At 37.1% G+C, this 17,217-nt stretch overlaps 1 protein-coding gene across 2 annotated transcripts in view; it reads left to right on the top strand.

Annotated features, from left to right (window-relative positions):
• VCL (vinculin) overlaps nt 1-17,217 on the top strand; it is a 101,527-nt gene that overhangs the window by 28,783 nt on the left and 55,527 nt on the right. For both annotated transcript variants that reach the window (XM_027129808.1, XM_027129810.1), the window contains exon 2: nt 4,216-4,286. In XM_027129808.1, coding sequence (XP_026985609.1) covers nt 4,216-4,286 — 71 coding nt within the window. The remainder of the gene's footprint in view (nt 1-4,215; nt 4,287-17,217) is intronic.

Below are 17,217 nucleotides of genomic sequence, written 5' to 3'. Positions count from 1 at the left end.
ACCTGACAGTGCCAGCTTTGCTTGGCACTATGGGCCTCGACCGTGCTAAAACTTAAAGGTACTTCCTATACGGCTCCCGGCACTGGATAGCACAAATTAAATAGAACATTTCCATCGTAACAGAAAGTTCTGTTGGACAGCATTGCCCAAAATCAATTCTCCGAGTAAAAATGGCATTCATTCTACATAGTCACGTTTTATGTGTTATGCCTTAAAAACAGGACCATTCATTGTGTGTAACCTAATTATAGGCTGAGTGTATTGAAGATCAAAGTGACTGTGGATACTATCACTGCAGTTATGAATGCAGCTTAGAATAATAAATCAGATTTAGTTCACATCACTTAAATACTTAAAAATAGTTTTAAAATAAGTAGCCCTTGGGCTTCCCTGGTGGCGCAGTGGTTGAGAGTCCGCCTGCCGATGCAGGGGACACGGGTTCGTGCCCCGGTCCGGGAAGATCCCACATGCCGCGGAGCAGCTGGGCCCATGAGCCATGGCCGCTGAGCCTGCGCATCTGGAGGCTGTGCTCTGCAACGGGAGAGGCCACAACAGTGAGAGGCCCGCGTACCGAAAAAAAAAAAAAAAAAAGTAGCCCTTGAGTATGTTTTTATTGTCTATTTCTGTTTCCTCACCAACCCCCTACCTTTACCAAAGAGACCTAAAATAGTTAAATAGAATTCATTCTTTAGTAATTACCTCTACTGGGGTCAGAATAGTTGCTATTGAAAAACTGTTTCAGTGGTTTTGCCTGGTTTACTCATGATTGTTTTATCCTTTCATGTTAAATCTTTGCTATACATCAGCCTTTTAGCATTGCTGCTTTTGAAGACATTTTACTTAATTGACCTACGTGTTATTTTAAATTTTTCTTTCTGTCAGTCCACTCCCCAACCCCTACTTCACCCATTTCAAGAGCAAGTCCCATTAGCTCTTCCTCCAAAAGAACTAATTCTCCATGTCCACTTTTGTGTCTTATTTTAAGTCACTACCATCATTGCCCTGGACAACTACAGTAGCTTCCTAACTGGTCACTCTGCTTCTCCTTGCTTGCTAAGATCACTTCTCCTTTTAACAGGCAAAATGTCCTTTAAAAAAAAAAACATCATGTCAGTCTCTTGTTTAGCACTCCTGCTTCCTGTTGTACTTAGGAAAGATTCCGAACACCTTAACTTGGCCTAAAAGGCTCTTTTGTGATACGACCATTGCCTTCTTACCCAACCTCATCACCACACCTACCCCCCTCACTGAGCTTCAGCCACTCTGGCCTCCTTAAGGCTCTTTTAGTACACCCAAACTTTCCTGCCTTTGGGCCTTTTTCTTGCTTCTCCCTCTTGATTGTTCTTTCCCAGCTCTTGCATGAGTAGTTCCTTTTCAGCTTCAGAATCTCAGCTCCAATGTTACTTCTTTGTCCACTGTTTTTTTTTTTTTTTTTTTAATTGGATTGTTTGTTTTATCACTATTGAGTTTTTTAAAAAATTATTTAATTTATTTTTATCTTTGGCTACATTGCGTCTTCGTTGCTGTGCAACAGGCTTTTTCTAGTTGTGGCGAGCGGGGGCTACTCTTTGTTGCAGTGGGTGGGCTTCTCATTGTGGTGGCTTCTCTTGTTGCGGAGCATGGGCTCTAGGCGTACGGGCTTCAGTAGTTGTGGCACATGGGCTCAGTAGTTGTGGCTCATGGGCTCTAGAGCGCAGGCTCAGTAGTTGTGGCGCACGGGCTTAGTTGCTCCACGGCATGTGGGATCTTCCCGGACCAGGGCTGAAACCCGTGTCCCCTGCACTGACAAGTGGATTCTTAACCATTGCGCCACCAGGGAAGAAGCCCTGTCCACACTTTTTAAAGTAGGCCCCCTCTACTCCTACCCCATACTCTTTATAGCATCATCTTTACTATTACCTGGAATGATTTTGTTTATTTACTTGTGTGCTCTCTCTCTGTCTACTCCCACTGGAATATAACTTCCATGAGGGAAGGAAACTTATTTTTACTCCCGTTCTGTCTAAAGTACCTGGAACAGTGACTGGCACATGTAGTTGCATTCAATAAATGTTTAATAACACTGAATAACTGAATACTTTCTAAAGGAGATATAAGGGGAACTCTTCCCCACTCGCCTGGCTTGCACACTCTCTCTCTCTTTCTCTCTACCCCTGTCTCTCTTTGGCTCTCTCTGTATATGTACACGTGGTGTGTAAAATAAAAGGAATTGCCGTTGCTCTAAGTGTGAATATCCTTGTAGACCCTTTATGCTTAGTATGAACGAGTGACTGTTGCTGCACTTCATCTTTTCCTTCATGAAGTCATGGCCCACAGCTTTTTGAATGGCTGATTTTTGTTAGAAACTATGGTGAACAATACATCTGGAAATATTCTGTCATGATTTGATCTGAGAAACTCTAGAGAACCAGCTGCTGATTTGAAAGGGTTTTATTATGATACAGACAGTCCATTGTCTACAAAAGCACTGGCTATTACACAGTGGTATATGTGTCTTGCTTTTTTCTGAGCTATTAACTTGAGAGAAAAAACTTGTATTTATTAACTCATGCCTGACTGGTATTCCCTGAGAATAGTTTATTGTGTTATTTGCTTAAGCTGCTTTACTGTGCATTTAGGAATTTTTTAAACTCGTTTTTCTTCTTTAAACTCAATAAAAGTTAAACGGTTAAATAATAGGATTGCGATACTTTCCATTCTGGGTTTTAAAAATTTCACAGATTTCTGCATTAAAATGTGGTTTATATTTATGATTTAATATTCCTAAATAGCTTTATATTGATAAAAGGGTGAATTTCACTATTCCTTATATTAAGGTTTGCTTCTTTTAGAGTGCTTTGTAATATATGATATAGTTAAAGAAAAATTGACATCCAAGCCCTACATAGGAATGATTTTAAAGAAAGTGAGTATGTATACCATTTGTGGTATAATAAATACATGTGCACATGCACACAATCCGGTTAGTGTGGCAGTATTTTGATATGTTTTTAAAATTTTTTGCCATTACTTTTGGGGAAGATTTATATAAAATGATAGATAATTAATAAAATTTTTAGGTAGGAAATAATTACACTTAAGTAACCAAGAGTAACATTTTAATGTTACATTTTAAATTACAAAAATTATATATACACATTTCAGAAAATTAGAAAACAGGAAATACAGATACAAATTCACTCAAAATTTTGCAAGCATTAATAAACACATTTTGTTTTATATTCTTTCAGTATTTTGCCTTGTACATAATGAGTTTTGGGTTTGTTGTAATCATAGTGTATTTATTATTTTTTATTTCTCCTTTTAAACGAAGTATAATGTCATAAACATTTTCCCATAGTGCTGAGTCTTTATAACCATTGTTTTAATGGCCCTGTAGTACTAAGTCTAAAGATATATCTTAATTTACTTAACTGTTCCTCATTGTTGGTAAGTTATTTTGAAAATGTTTTTGCTTTTTTAACTAACATGATAGTGAATATTTTTGTAAATATTGTGATTACCACACTTGGTATTATTGCTTATAGGGTGTATTCTCATAAGTGGAATTCCTAGATAGGACGTTTTTGTCTGTTAACACATACTAGCAAATGATTTTCCAAAGAGAATATACCAGTTTACATTGCTACCAGCAGGGTGTAAAACTATTCCATTGCAACATTTAGCATTATATATTATTTCTTTTTAAGATGCTCTATGATTAGGGAAAACATCATGTTGATTACTAGTTAAGTTGTGTACTTTCATATGTTTGGTTTCTAGTTTCAGAGTTATTGTTTCACATATTTTTCCAGTTCCAGTAATGTTAGTTTTTTTCTGAATAGACATTTTTAGCTTACCTAACTGGATTCATGTACTTAATGTACTCCATGTACTCTTTCAGAGATGTAGCAGTTTGTCATTAAACATAAATACACACAAACATATATATTCTCAATGATGAATTTTTTTTTTCTCACTGTGCTCAATGATGCCTTCAAATTAATTACTCTGGAACAGGGTTAATACATTATGTTTGCACTCTATATTGTTATCCAAGTGTATTATGGAAACATATGTGGGAGCAATCTTGATAATTTCAAAAAATCCAGAAATTTTCTTCAAATCTATCATTTTCAATGATAATGTGTAATGTATGTGTTTCAAATATGTTTAAATAATAGTTTTAAAAGTCTGAGAATTTAAATTTGAATTGTGAATCGTTTTTCCCTGTAGGTTGGAAAAGAGACTGTTCAAACCACTGAGGATCAGATTTTGAAGAGAGATATGCCACCAGCATTTATTAAGTAAGTAATTAAAACATTCTTCTATTGCTAAGCAGAATAATCCTCTTGTTAGGAAAGGAAAAATACTGTAGGAGCAATTTTTTTTTTTTTAAATATAAAGCTCTGTTTACAGTTGAAATTTTAATTTTTCATTTTTCAGCAGTCAAATTTCCTACTGTTGATTTTATTCATTGGTGTTAGGCATTTTTGACATAATTTTTAATCAAACTGTGACTTCTGAATTTTGTTTTTCAGAATGGAAAGGATTCAGAAACATTCTGACCTTAGCATGCATGAGTCTGGATTGTGTACTAAATACCTTTGCTTGGAGATAACAGTGGATACAAACTTAAAAAAAAAAAGTGTTTTGTCACATATTTCAGTAGCGTTTTAAATTTAAGTTATATTTACATATCACTTAATACTCCTACAAATAATTGCTGGACATTTTGGCCTATCCTATGTAAAGTAAGCAGAGATACTAACTTTTGATTAGTTAAAGCTTCTCAGGTTCTTGATTATGTTGTCTTTGATTAATGACTTTGTTTTTTATGGCAGTCACGTCCTAAGTAAAAGTAAAGCCTGATGCATAAGACAAAAAAAAAAAAAGTAAAACCTCTACAAATCAATAAGAAAGAGATAAGTCTATTCAGTTTTAAAAAACAAGGGCAAAGAATTTGAATAGGCACTTCAAAAAAGGAAATCCAAATGGCCAGCAAACCTGTGAGAAGGTGCTCTATCTCAGTAGTCATCAGAGAACTGCAAATTGTTCTATTATAAGCTCCTAAATTAAGAAGTCTGATAATATCAGTTGTTGGTGTGGATGTGGAGCAATTGGGACACTGCTGCTGGGAATGTAAATTGGTGCAGCCACGTTGGGAAAGAGTTGGGCATTAGTAAAGTGGAAAATAGGCAATTTCTCTGCCTCCCGGTATGTTCCCTAAAGAAACTTATGCCCATGTACACTAGGATCCATATACAAAAATACTGATATCAACATTGTTCATGATGATACCACTGGTCTATCTACAGTAGAATGGATAAAAATGATCATGGTATAGTCATCAATTGGAATATTAATCAGTAATAAAAAGGAATGAGAATATTTCATTTTAAAATGGTTAATTTTATGAATTAAAAAAGAATGAATGAATCTGAAAAATAATTAAGGGAAGTGAATGATAGAGATATAGATATGTAGGTAGGTTCCATTTATTTAAAGTTCAAAAACAAATAAACTGTTGTTTAGGGATGCCTATTTATAAGGTAAAAAGATAAAGACGAATAAGGAAATAATGAACACAGAAGTCTGCATAGTGGTACTCCGGGAGGAAGGAAGAGGGCTCTACTCAGGGAGAGGCATGCAGGGGCTTCTAAAGTGGTAATAATGTTCTATTTCTTGATTTAACTGTTCAGTTACATGAGTGGTTGTTTTATAATCACTCATTATATTATATATATGTTTTGTGCAATTTTCTGTATGTATGTTATATATCACAATTTAAAATAAAGCAAAAAGTGTTCCTTTATTTTTATCCTCCTTATGGTCTATTATTTTCATTGAACAGATGAGAATTTCACCCATATTGGTATCTTCTTATTTCTAACTTACTTTAGTGGGTGCTTCTACAGAACTGTTTCTGTTAATTCTGCAAAATGTTCATGTGTCAGGAAGTAAGGTACCAGAAGCATCTGTTTTTTGCAGAGTCTGTTTTGTGGGAGTCTCTTTTTAAACTTGCCCTCTTTGGACTTGGTGGCATCCTGGGTTTCTTCCAGCTCTAACCAGTATGAGCCTACTTTATTTATGTGCCATTTCATCAGCATGGTAATATTAAGAGTCCTATGCTGTCAGTTAAACATAGTGTAATTAAACTTGCATTTACTGTACATTAAAAACACAGCTCTAGCTTGTACCCATTTGCCCCTCACCCCCTGGAAGGTACAGAGCATGGGGAGATAGTGTATAGGGAGATTCAATATCAGGGAAGTATGTATATGTATAGCTGATTCACTTTGGTATAAAGCAGAAACTAACACACCATTGTAAAGCAATTATACTCCAATAAAGATGTTAAAAAAAAAATATCAGGGAAGTTGGACTTGATGACCCTATAAAAAGTTCCTTTTAACCCTTCACATTCAAGCCTATGAATATCATTTGACTGGTAAATGAATTTCTTCAGGAAACTCATTTCTGCTTATTCCCAGAAATATACCTTTGAAATATGCTATATGCTCTCTCACAGGCTTCCTTGGGGACTTAGAAAAATTAAGGAGTACCCTAGTTGTGATGATATTTTCAGAAAAGTGGGTAACTTTAAAACAAAACAAAACCTCATTGATCACCCTTGGTGGTAACTAGGACACCAGCCCCTTACTCTGGTAATGGGAAGTTTAAAGAAAAGAGGCATTTGTCCTATCTTTCCAGAGGTTCCTCAAAAAATTAAAAATAGATATATCACATGATCCAGCAATTCCACTTCTGGGTATTTATTTATTTTAATTTTTAAATTTTATTTATTTATTTTTATTTTTGGCTGTGTTGGGTCTTTGTTGCTGTGCGTGGGTTTTCTCTAGGTGCAGCAAGCGGGGGCTACTCTTTGTTGCGGTGCGTGGGCTTATTGCAGTGGCTTCTCTTGTTGCGGAGCATGGGCTCTAGGTGCGGGGGCTTCAGTATTTGTGGCCCTTGGGCTCCATAGTTGTGGCTTGCGGGCTCTAGAGTGCAGGCTCAGTGGTTGTGGTGCACAGGCTTAGTTGCTCTGCGGCGTGTGGGATCCTCCTGAACCAGGGCTGAAACCTGTGTCCCCTGCATTGGCAGGTGGATTCTTAACCACTGCACCATGAGGGAAATCCCTGGGTATTTATCTTAAGGAAATAAAATCACTTATCTTGAAAAAAATATCTGCACCCCATGTTGATTGCAGCATTATTTACAATAGTCAAGATATGGATACAACCTAAGTGTCCATCAATGGGTGAATTGATAAAGGTGTGATATATATATAATATATTATTCAGCCATAGGAAAGAAGGAAATCCTGCTGTTTGTAACAACATGGATGGACCCTGAGGGCATTATGCTAAGTGAAATAAGTCAGAGAAAGACAAATACTATATGATTTATATGTAGAATATTTAAAAAAATGAATTCATAAGTACAGAGAACAGGTGGGTGGTTGCCAGAGGTGGGGAGGTGGGGGGGTGTGCAAGATGGGGAAGGGAGTCAAAAAGTATAAATTTGCAGTTATAAATAAGTCATGAAGATATAATGTACAGCATGGTGAATATAGTTAATAATACTGTATTATATATTTGAAAGTTGCTGAGAGTAGATCTTTTTTGCAGTACGCGGGCCTCTCACTGCTGTGGCCTCTCCCGTTGCGGAGCACAGGCTCCGGATGCGCAGGGTCAGTGGCCATGGCTCACAGGCCTAGCCGCTCTGAGGCATGTGGGATCTTCCCGGACCAGGGCACGAACCTGCGTCCCCTGCATCGGCAGGCGGACTCTCAACCACTGTGCCACCAGGGAAGCCCTGCTGAGAGTAGATCTTAAAAGTTCTCATCATAAGAAAAAAAAAATTGTAACTATCCTTTCTCTCTTGGGCATACTTTATTTCACAGTAACCTAATAGCTCTAGTTGATGGGGGAAATTCTAACCAATAAAAGTGGAATAAATGACAGAATTAGAAAGTCATGATTATGCAATGTTTAATGAAACCACTGATTTAGGTAAGGATCATTAATGGATATGAAACCATTCAGAGGTTTTAACCTTTATCATGCCATTCAGGGAGAACCCTGGTCGCCTTGAGGAGTCAGGGAAAAACATTGTGTTATGACCAACTGAAATATTTACTGAGCAGTGTTTAAAAAGTACACGACTTAATATGCCACACTCTGAAATGTTACCTGAAAATAGCCTGGAGTACAAAAACAATATGGCTGTTATTATCAAACAAATTTGGGGGACGAATAAGTATTCCGCAGTTTAAAACATGAGGGCTCTTTATGCTTTTCTTTAGAATGCAAAATGAAGCAAAAAATAACTTTACTAGGTTGGGGAAGAGACAGAGAGGGAAACAGATGGAAGCAATTAATGACATCCTTGGAACTGTTGAGTAGTACATTCTTTTGGGCTGTTTGGTTGATGTTTGGAAGTTTCCAGGGCATGACAGACTGATGCTTCTGCTGTCTCTACTTTGACAAGGACTTCTAAATAGTGTCTGCTTTGACAACGCTAAAAAATAAGTTTAAAAATTTATTCTTGGATCAATCTCTACTCCTAGAATGTTAGAATGTCAGGGCTAGAGAAAACAGAAGACTGTTGATCTCTAGATGGATTTATACATAAGCAATCTGATGTAGATTTAGAGATTTTTCAGGGAAGGCTATGTCATTTTCAGAATTTTTGACATTTTCAGGATTTGGGGGGGCTCTCAAAATCAAATCATAGTCTATTTGTGTGACTGGCAATTAAGGGCATGTTGGAATGTTGGAGAATGGTTTAATATCAGTTAAAGATCATACATTTGGGTTGTAACTGTTGATGAGGGACTCCAATGCTTGGGCAATTCCTTACTGTAAAAGTGAGGGCCATTTTAATATAGAACAAGATTTGCATTGTCACAGGAAGGCTTTCTCTTGGGTGGAGCAAAAGTTATCTGATCCCTGACTTTACTGGCAAATAGAGTTTACAATTTACTAATTTTACCAGATTGCATTAATAGCCACAGTGTTGCACAGGAGGTGTAGGGTTGCGTGATGATTGCCACAGAAACTGCTGTGATCTTTGTAGACTTCAGGAGTGCCACGGTCATGCTGTACTGTTAAAATAGTGGTTAGACTCACCCTATAAGAAGTCATTTGGTCCTTTAGAGACTGTCAGCAGGAGATTCAGCTACTGTTCTTTGTGTTTGTACTTTGCATCATTGTCATCAATCATTATCATCAGGCAGCTGCAGCAGCTGTAATAGTTATGTGCGATTTATTAATGGGCTAGACACACTAATTGGTTAATAGAATATTTATTGATTGCTTTCTATGTGTCTAGCATGCTAAGTGCTACATAGAATAGCAGTTTTTAATTGTCCTTATTATGAATGATCACTTGTAAGATGTATTACAAGTTATTTATTAATAGTAATAAAGTGCCAAAGTTTGCAAATGCTTTATTTAAAAAAAGTAAATTGAGCATATTCAAGATCACATATATAATAACATTCCTCTCATTCCCACTCACTAGGTTTTGTTTTTTCCTTTTAACTTTTATTGAAATATAATATATTCACTGGCTTTTTATTATGCTTTCTTTAGTGCAGGAGAAATTAGTGGAAATATCGCTGTTGCGGCTGGAAATTGTGCATAATTGCAGGTACACCCAAAGGGATAGGTCATATATTGAGAGTTTTATTCTTCTGTGTATCATGGAGGCACTAAGGTGAACTGCTGCTACAGAGAGATTTTTAAGAAAGTGCTTTAAGAAATTTCAAATTGAAGAGCTGTAAAACAGACTGACTTTATAATAGGAGAGAAGGAGTGCTACCATTGTAGGTAGGAATAGTAGAAAGAGGCTCATTTAGGAAGTTGGACTTGGGAGGACAGATGTAGGGAAAAAGGAAAGTACTGGAAGTGGGGGCAGGTGTGGGAAGAAAGGAAAATACTCCAGGTGGAATGAGCAGCATGAGTCAGTCATGGGGGCTTTGAGGAGAGAAACAGTCATGGTGGGGGTGGTAGGAACTAAGCTTAGGTAGTTGGGTCAGATGATGAAGCCCTTGAAAGCCAGGCAGAGGAATTTGGAATTGGGTGGTAGGGAAGCTTTGCGCTTCTTGAGCAGTAACTCAAATGACAAGATGAAGGTGGTTTTTCAGGAAGAGTCATAGCCAATACAGGATGAATAATAGGTGCTAGTGAAGGAGAGTAAGCTGTGTGTCAAACTGACCAGATTCATTTCCTGTCAGCAGGGATTTGCTTCAAGCTGATTTCTTAATAGGTAAAAAATGTTTGTGGCAAACTATTTTCTTAGCCTCGGAAAAACTGCTATTGCAGTATACGGTGGAATTTCATTCTTATTTCTGCAATGGAGCAGAAATGGATAAGGAAGGCAGTGCTTGGCCCGTATCCAGGGGTGTTTAGTATCTGAATATATCAAAAGGTGTCACTTGTGAGGTGGTCTCCGTGGTATGAACTCCTTAAAAAGGGCATAAAGCGCTTTGTCTGTTGGCAGGCAAATAGTTTCATTTTAGAACTGTGAAGTGTCGCCACTCTGTCTCAGCGCTGCTCTGAACAGTCTGCTTGAAATCATCAAAACTTGGATTGATTCACCAGTTTGGACTATTTTTGAAACATATTGTAATGTCTAAGCCTATCAAATAAAAGAATGTTCCTAAAATACTTTGTGAAAGGGTGTATGTAGTGGCAATCTACATAATTGCCATTAATCATATTTCCTAGGAAATTGCCATGTTTTAACCCTTAAACTTTATTAGTTAAGCACAATTATGGTCTGTATTTGTACAATTTTACCTTGACTGATACTCATGTACAAAGAAGAAATTTGAAAAGGATTTAAACATGCTTACACTTAATTTAGATTTCTTTTGACTTAAAGTAGTAGTGTCATGTTTTTAGATCATAAGCCCTCATATTTAGCTTTTTTCTTTGCTTTTGATCTTGAACAATCAGAATAATTTGTGAGGAAATTTGAATTTTCAAACACTCTTTTTGGTGAAAGTGGCCAGAATATCTTTTTTTTTTTTTTTTTTTTTTTTTTGCGGTATACAGGTCTTTCACTGTTGTGGCCTCTCCCGTTGCGGAGCACAGGCTCCGGACGCGCAGGCTCAGCGGCCATGGCTCACGGGCCCAGCCGCTCCGCGGCATGTGGACTCTTCCCAGACCGGGGCACGAACCTGTGTCCCCTGCATCGGCAGGCGGACTCTCAACCACTACGCCACCAGGGAAGCCCCAGAATATCTTTTTAAAGTATTAATTTTTGGGCTTCCCTGGTGGCGCAGTGGTTGAGAATCTGCCTGCTAATGCAGGGAACTTGGGTTCGAGCCCTGGTCTGGGAAGATCCCACATGCCGCGGAGCAACTAGACCCATGAGCCACAACTACTGAGCCTGCGTGTCTGGAGCCTGTGCTCCGCAACAAGAGAGGCCGCGATAGTGAGAGGCCCGCGCACCACGATGAAGAGTGGCCCCCGCTTGCCACAACTAGAGAAAGCCCTCGCACAGAAACGAAGACCCAGCACAGCCAAAAATAAATAAATAAATAAATAAAATATTAATTCTTTGAGCATACCACTCAATGCACTGTGCTTCTCTGGGCCTAATGTGTGATTCTAATTTTTGTTTTTTAGTTTTTTATTTTTATTTATTTATTTATTTATTTTTGCGGTACACGGGCCTCTCACTGTTGTGGCCTCTCCCGTTGCGGAGCACAGGCTCCGGACGCGTAGGCTCAGCGGCCATGGCTCACGGGCCCAGCTGCTCTGCGGCATGTGGGATCTTCCCGGACCAGGGCACGAACCCGTGTCCCCTGCATCGGCAGGCGGACTCTCAACCACTGCGCCACCAGGGAAGCCCTAATTTTTGTTTTTTAAACTTTGAGTTTTTAGTGATCCTTCCATTGCTACTTTAAGAGAAGATTTTTGTTACTTAACATAGATGACCAAGTAACTATGAGATAATCATTCACATCTGTCAGCTGACTTGTTGCATTTTTGACCTAGAGCAAGCACTCAAACTTTAAATAGTTCACCTTTGAACTTGCCACATTAAACATAGTTGAGTACTACTATTTTTCACAGACTTTCTCAAGCAAAAGTGATTTAAGTTTTGAGTCTTTTCAATAATGAACTCTGGGTATTTTATTAACTTGTGGAAGAGTTCTAAACAACTTGGCAGGGATTTAACTCTTATTTTAATTTGTATACACTTCATGATTAAGAAGTAAGCAAATAATACTTTAAACATGTAATACTTTGGTTTCCATTGTCAACAGAGTGATCAGTCACATGATTGAAGGGAACTCAAGGGGCCGAGGGAACTCACATTTATTGAGTATGTATTATTGGGAGAGGTACTTACATATTTTTATTTTCTCATGTAATTCTGAGAACATCAACTTCAAGGTATTAATACATTCATCTTACGGATAAGAAAACTGAGGTTTGACAAACTTTAACTCACCCAAGTTTTCTCAGCATGTAAGTGGCAGAACATGTTTCCTGTTGGTGGTCTCGTGGCTTCCAAGTCCATGTTCTTTCCATAATCTGACTTCCAAGAAGTCAGGTGGTCCACCACTCTCTTTCCAGGCACTACTAACTTTATACCACTCGTAGAGGATAACGATTTACAGTTTTCCTGAGTATTTCCAAAGAAGGAATTTTATGTATGTAATTTGTGATGTACTGCAGTGTCTTACACCTCCTTAAGCTATAAAGAAGTTAAAGTCATAATATTTTAAAGTTAAAAAGAATCATAGAGATTATTTAATCCAACTGCTTTATTTTATAGATGAATTGAGGCCGTTGGCTGCCCCAACCCTACCCTGCAAATACAAACAGAAACACTCAAAGTAATTAGACACTAGTATTCCCTTAATGATTACCTTGACTATATAGGTCCAATCTCAAATTAAGAAGTTCTCAAGGTTTAAGTTTTTTTTTCTTACCTCTATTTAAAATCTTTCTTGTTCTTTCCTTAATAGAAGCAAAAGAGCCTTGTAAAAATAGCTCTATTTCTTGAGTACCTTTTATGAGCTGGGTACTTTATACTGTGGTTTGTGTGTGTGTGTGTGTGTGTGTGTGTGTGGTACTAGGGCCTCTCACTGTTGTGGCCTCTCCCGTTGCGGAGCACAGGCTCCGGACACGCAGGCTCAGCGGCCATGGCTCACAGGCCCAGCCGCTCCGCGGCATGTGGGATCTTCCCGGACCGGGGCACGAACCTGTGTCCCCTGCATCGGCAGGCGGACTCTCAACCACTGCGCCACCAGGGAAGCCCTATACTGTGTTTTTTAATGCACCTCGTCTTGCAGTTGAGGAAGCTGAGAGTCAGAGAAGCTCACAGTAACTTGTTGAAAGTTACCTAGTACATAAACGGCAGAGGTGAGAGTCAAACCCTAAACTATCTGACACCAGGCTTGTACTCAATCCAGTATGCTAAGACTCTTTCTCACCCTTCCTTGTAAGAATCTCTTCTCATAATGTAATAGTTATTGTGAGGCTTAAATGAGTGAGATAATGTATGTGAAAGTACCTGAAAAAAAAAGATATTTGGTGAAAATTAGCTTTCTTCTTGAGCTTCTCAATCTTTTTTTCTCAGTCATTTTCTCAAAATAAACTCAGTTACTTTTTAAGCTTTTTCATAGAAAAATTTCCTCTCATTTATTGTCTCCTGTAGTAAGACCTTGTTAAAAAAAATCTGATTGCTTGTTTTCATTTAATACTTTTTCTGTATCTGTTGAGATAATCATGCAGTTTTTATCCTTTCCTCTATAAGATGGTCTCTGGTCTACTCCGTAAGTATCAACTGTTCTGATGGTGAACCGTCTATGCATTTCTTTCTTTCTTTTTTTTTTTTTCAGCCACATTACACAGCTTGCAGGATCTTAGTTCCCCTACCAGGGATCGAACCCCGGGCCCCAGCAGTCAAAGCGTCGAGTTCCCCCATCTATGCATTTCTAAGATAAACCCTATGTAGTAGTGATTTAGAAAAGAATATACAATGCTAAATTCTACTTTAATATTTTAAAAAGATTTTGCTTCTTTGTTCATGAGGAGTCTTGATCTATAATTTTCTTATTTTGTTTCTTATTCTGTTATCAAGGTTATTTTAGTTTCATAAAATAAGATTTCTAGTCTTTGAAACATTTTATATAAGAAAAGGATTGTCTGTCCTTGAAAGTTGGGCAAAACTTGTATCTAAAACTTTCTTGGGTCTGGTGTCCTTTAGAGGAAGAAATTTGATTACTCTTTCAGATTCCTTTTATTATCTAATTCAGGTTTTAAATTCATTTTGAGTCAATTCTGATAATCTGATACTTTTCTAAGAAATTATGCATTTCCTCTAACCTTTTTTGTTCAGTATTATCTATTTCTACCTTTTTTTTTTCTTATCACTCTTATGGGAGATTTATGTTTTATTATTAGTTTTTTCCCCAAAGATCTATTTCATTAAATTCTGTTCTTAGGTTCATTATTTATTTTGTTAGGTTTATTATTTGAATATCTTATTTTCAATATTTCTATCTTTTAGTATTTCTTGTTTTTAAATAAATATAATATTTTGGGCTCTCAATTTTGCTCTGATTACAAGTTTAGAAACAGCTGTGTAGGTACTTTAATAGTTGTTCAGCCCTAAATATTTTGTAATTTTGTTGTGAATTCCTCTTACCCATGTACATTATTTAGTAGTACATTTAAAGATTCTTTCTACTACAGGCATATTTCAGAGATGTTGTGTGTTCAGTTCCAGATTACCATAATATTCGCAATAAAACAAGTCACATGAATTTTTTGGTTTCCCAGTGCATATAAAAGTTTTTTATACTACACTGTAGTCTGTTAAGTGTGCAATAGCATGTGTCTAAAAAAACAATGTACATACCTTAATTTAAAAATATTTTATTGCTAAAAAATGCCAAAACAATCACAGTAATAACATCACAGATCACCATGACAAATATCATAACAATGAAATATTTTGAAATATTGTGAGAATTAACAAAATGTGACACAGAGACATGAAGTGAGCAAATGATGTTGGGAAAACGATGCCTGTAGTCTTGCTCAACACAGGGGCCACAAACCTTCTAATTTGTAAAAAACACAGTATCTGCTAAGTGCAGTGAAGTGAAGTGCAATAAAATGCGGTATGCTTATATCTTTTAATTGTTATATTTCTAATTTAATTGCTTTGTGCCCAGAAGTCTTGGTTGGTATGTGATCAATTCTTCGAAATTATTCTGTGACATAATAAGTGGTCAGTGTTGGTAAGTGTACTACTGTGTGTGCTTAAAAAGAAAGTGTATTCTCTTCTGCTTGGGTATAGGGTTCTCTTTTTATCAGTTAGGTCAACATATAAGTATTATTGATCAGACTTCTATAGTCTTGCTATAAATCATAAACTGTTTATGATTGAGGTCTGTTGAAATCTATAATAATTGTAGATTTGTCAGTTTTCCGCATAATTGTCAGTTTTAACTTTATATATTTCAAAGCAATATTATAAGTGGTTACAAGCTTATGATTCTCTTGGATCATAAATTCTGTTAATTATTTTTTTATTATCTTTTTTTAGGATGATTGTTGACTGCTGTTCAGCCTACTGTTGACTTTTATCTCCAGATTTTGTTCTTTTTTTTTTTTTAAACCACATCCTAGTTTTTGTCAGTTTTCCTCATAAGTAAAAATATTCTCTCATTGTGTGTCTATTCCACTTCACTTTGTGTTTAGGTATTTACACCTCTAGCTCATTCATTACATTCTGCTGTAGAACAGTGATTATCAACTTTTTTCAGCATAAGGAACTTCAAATAATAATGGTGAGACTCTTTATTATTAGTTGATTAAGAATGTATAAGAATAAAAGTCACAATGAATTTGTAATGTTTTAAAATAGATTTTTATTTTATTCATCACGACAGCATCAACATACATTTGAAAACTACTAGTATCTGTAAGACGCACTTGCTTATATGTTTATCTGTTTCTGCTGTAACCACAGCATGAGTTGGAGGAAGGACCAGAGGAGCTGATAGACCTGTAGGTAGCAGAGTTCTTGATTGAACCTTGCAGGATCAGAATCTCTTCTCCCTTCACAGATGCTAGATTTGAACAAGGGGTGAAAGAAGGTGGGGAGAAAGACTAGGACTAGTCATTCAGGCTTTATAGGATTCAAAGGTTGTGACTCATAAGCTGCCAGCAAGCCTTGAGGAGGATGTAGCTTGGGCAGCAGTGACACTTCGAACCTTCCCATCCCCGACATGCTGCTTCCCTTTTAGTTATCTCTGGGCTCTGGCAGAATCCTGTTTTGTTTGAAGGGAAGTTGAAACTGGCTACATACCCTCCTAATCTCATCTGAAATAAAAGAATTTAGTGAGCCTTTGATGTTTATGTGTGTTTTAGCTTTGTTATCTCAATGTACATGTTCTAGCAAAAAGAGTGTGGTGTTGCTGTTAAAGGGTTTTGAATGTTTTCAGTATGACTCATTGTGGTTTTAAAGTTTAGTTTTGGGTGTACACATGCAGTGTCTGGTACTGTCACTGAGTTAGGTCAGGGAAAGGAATAATTTGTGGATGAGGCCTGTAGGATCTTTAAATCTAGGAGCACAGGGTTGGAACAGGATGTTATAGTGTTACCACACAGTATACACGGGGGTGAGTTGGTGCTGGACACTTGCTACTTGAACTAGATTAAAGTTTGTCATTGTACTCAGTGTTCCTAACTTCCTCCTAAAAACTAACTGCTTGTAGCCTTCACTCAGGTTTCTGAATGACTAATGGCCAAGACTCCTTGACCTTTCTCAAAATGGCAGTGCCAGGAGCAAAGCGTATTGGCTGGTACTGGGAAGCCACGGAATGACTCTGCTTTTTGCTATTTTAAAGTAAGATTAGTGCCAAATGGCTAGTATATAGAAGAATACTTTATTTTCACACATCTCCCTGAGTCTTTTGAAATCTTTACATATATTATTATCAGTTTTAAAATCATATGTATATGCACAAAAAGATACGAGAATGGAATGAGTTGTATAGAGGTATACAACTAGAGGCCATACGTCCTATTTGAGGGATACTAGAAAGACTGCATTATCACTTGCTAATACCTGGAATTTCATTAGAGCTCATTCTTCAGGTTAACAGTTTAAATGCTTGAATACATAGCGAAGGGAGAATCTTTGAGTCATCAGCAGTTATTTTTACTGATCTGCAGTTAGGTTCTAAATGTGGGA

Source organism: Aethalodelphis obliquidens, unplaced genomic scaffold, assembly GCF_003676395.1.
Source record: "Aethalodelphis obliquidens isolate GAN/ISIS:26980383/991018 unplaced genomic scaffold, ASM367639v1 scaffold37, whole genome shotgun sequence".
Lineage (NCBI taxonomy): Eukaryota > Metazoa > Chordata > Mammalia > Artiodactyla > Delphinidae > Aethalodelphis > Aethalodelphis obliquidens.
The sequence above is the reverse complement of the archived record's forward strand: the minus strand, read 5'-3'. Positions and strand labels throughout refer to the sequence as shown.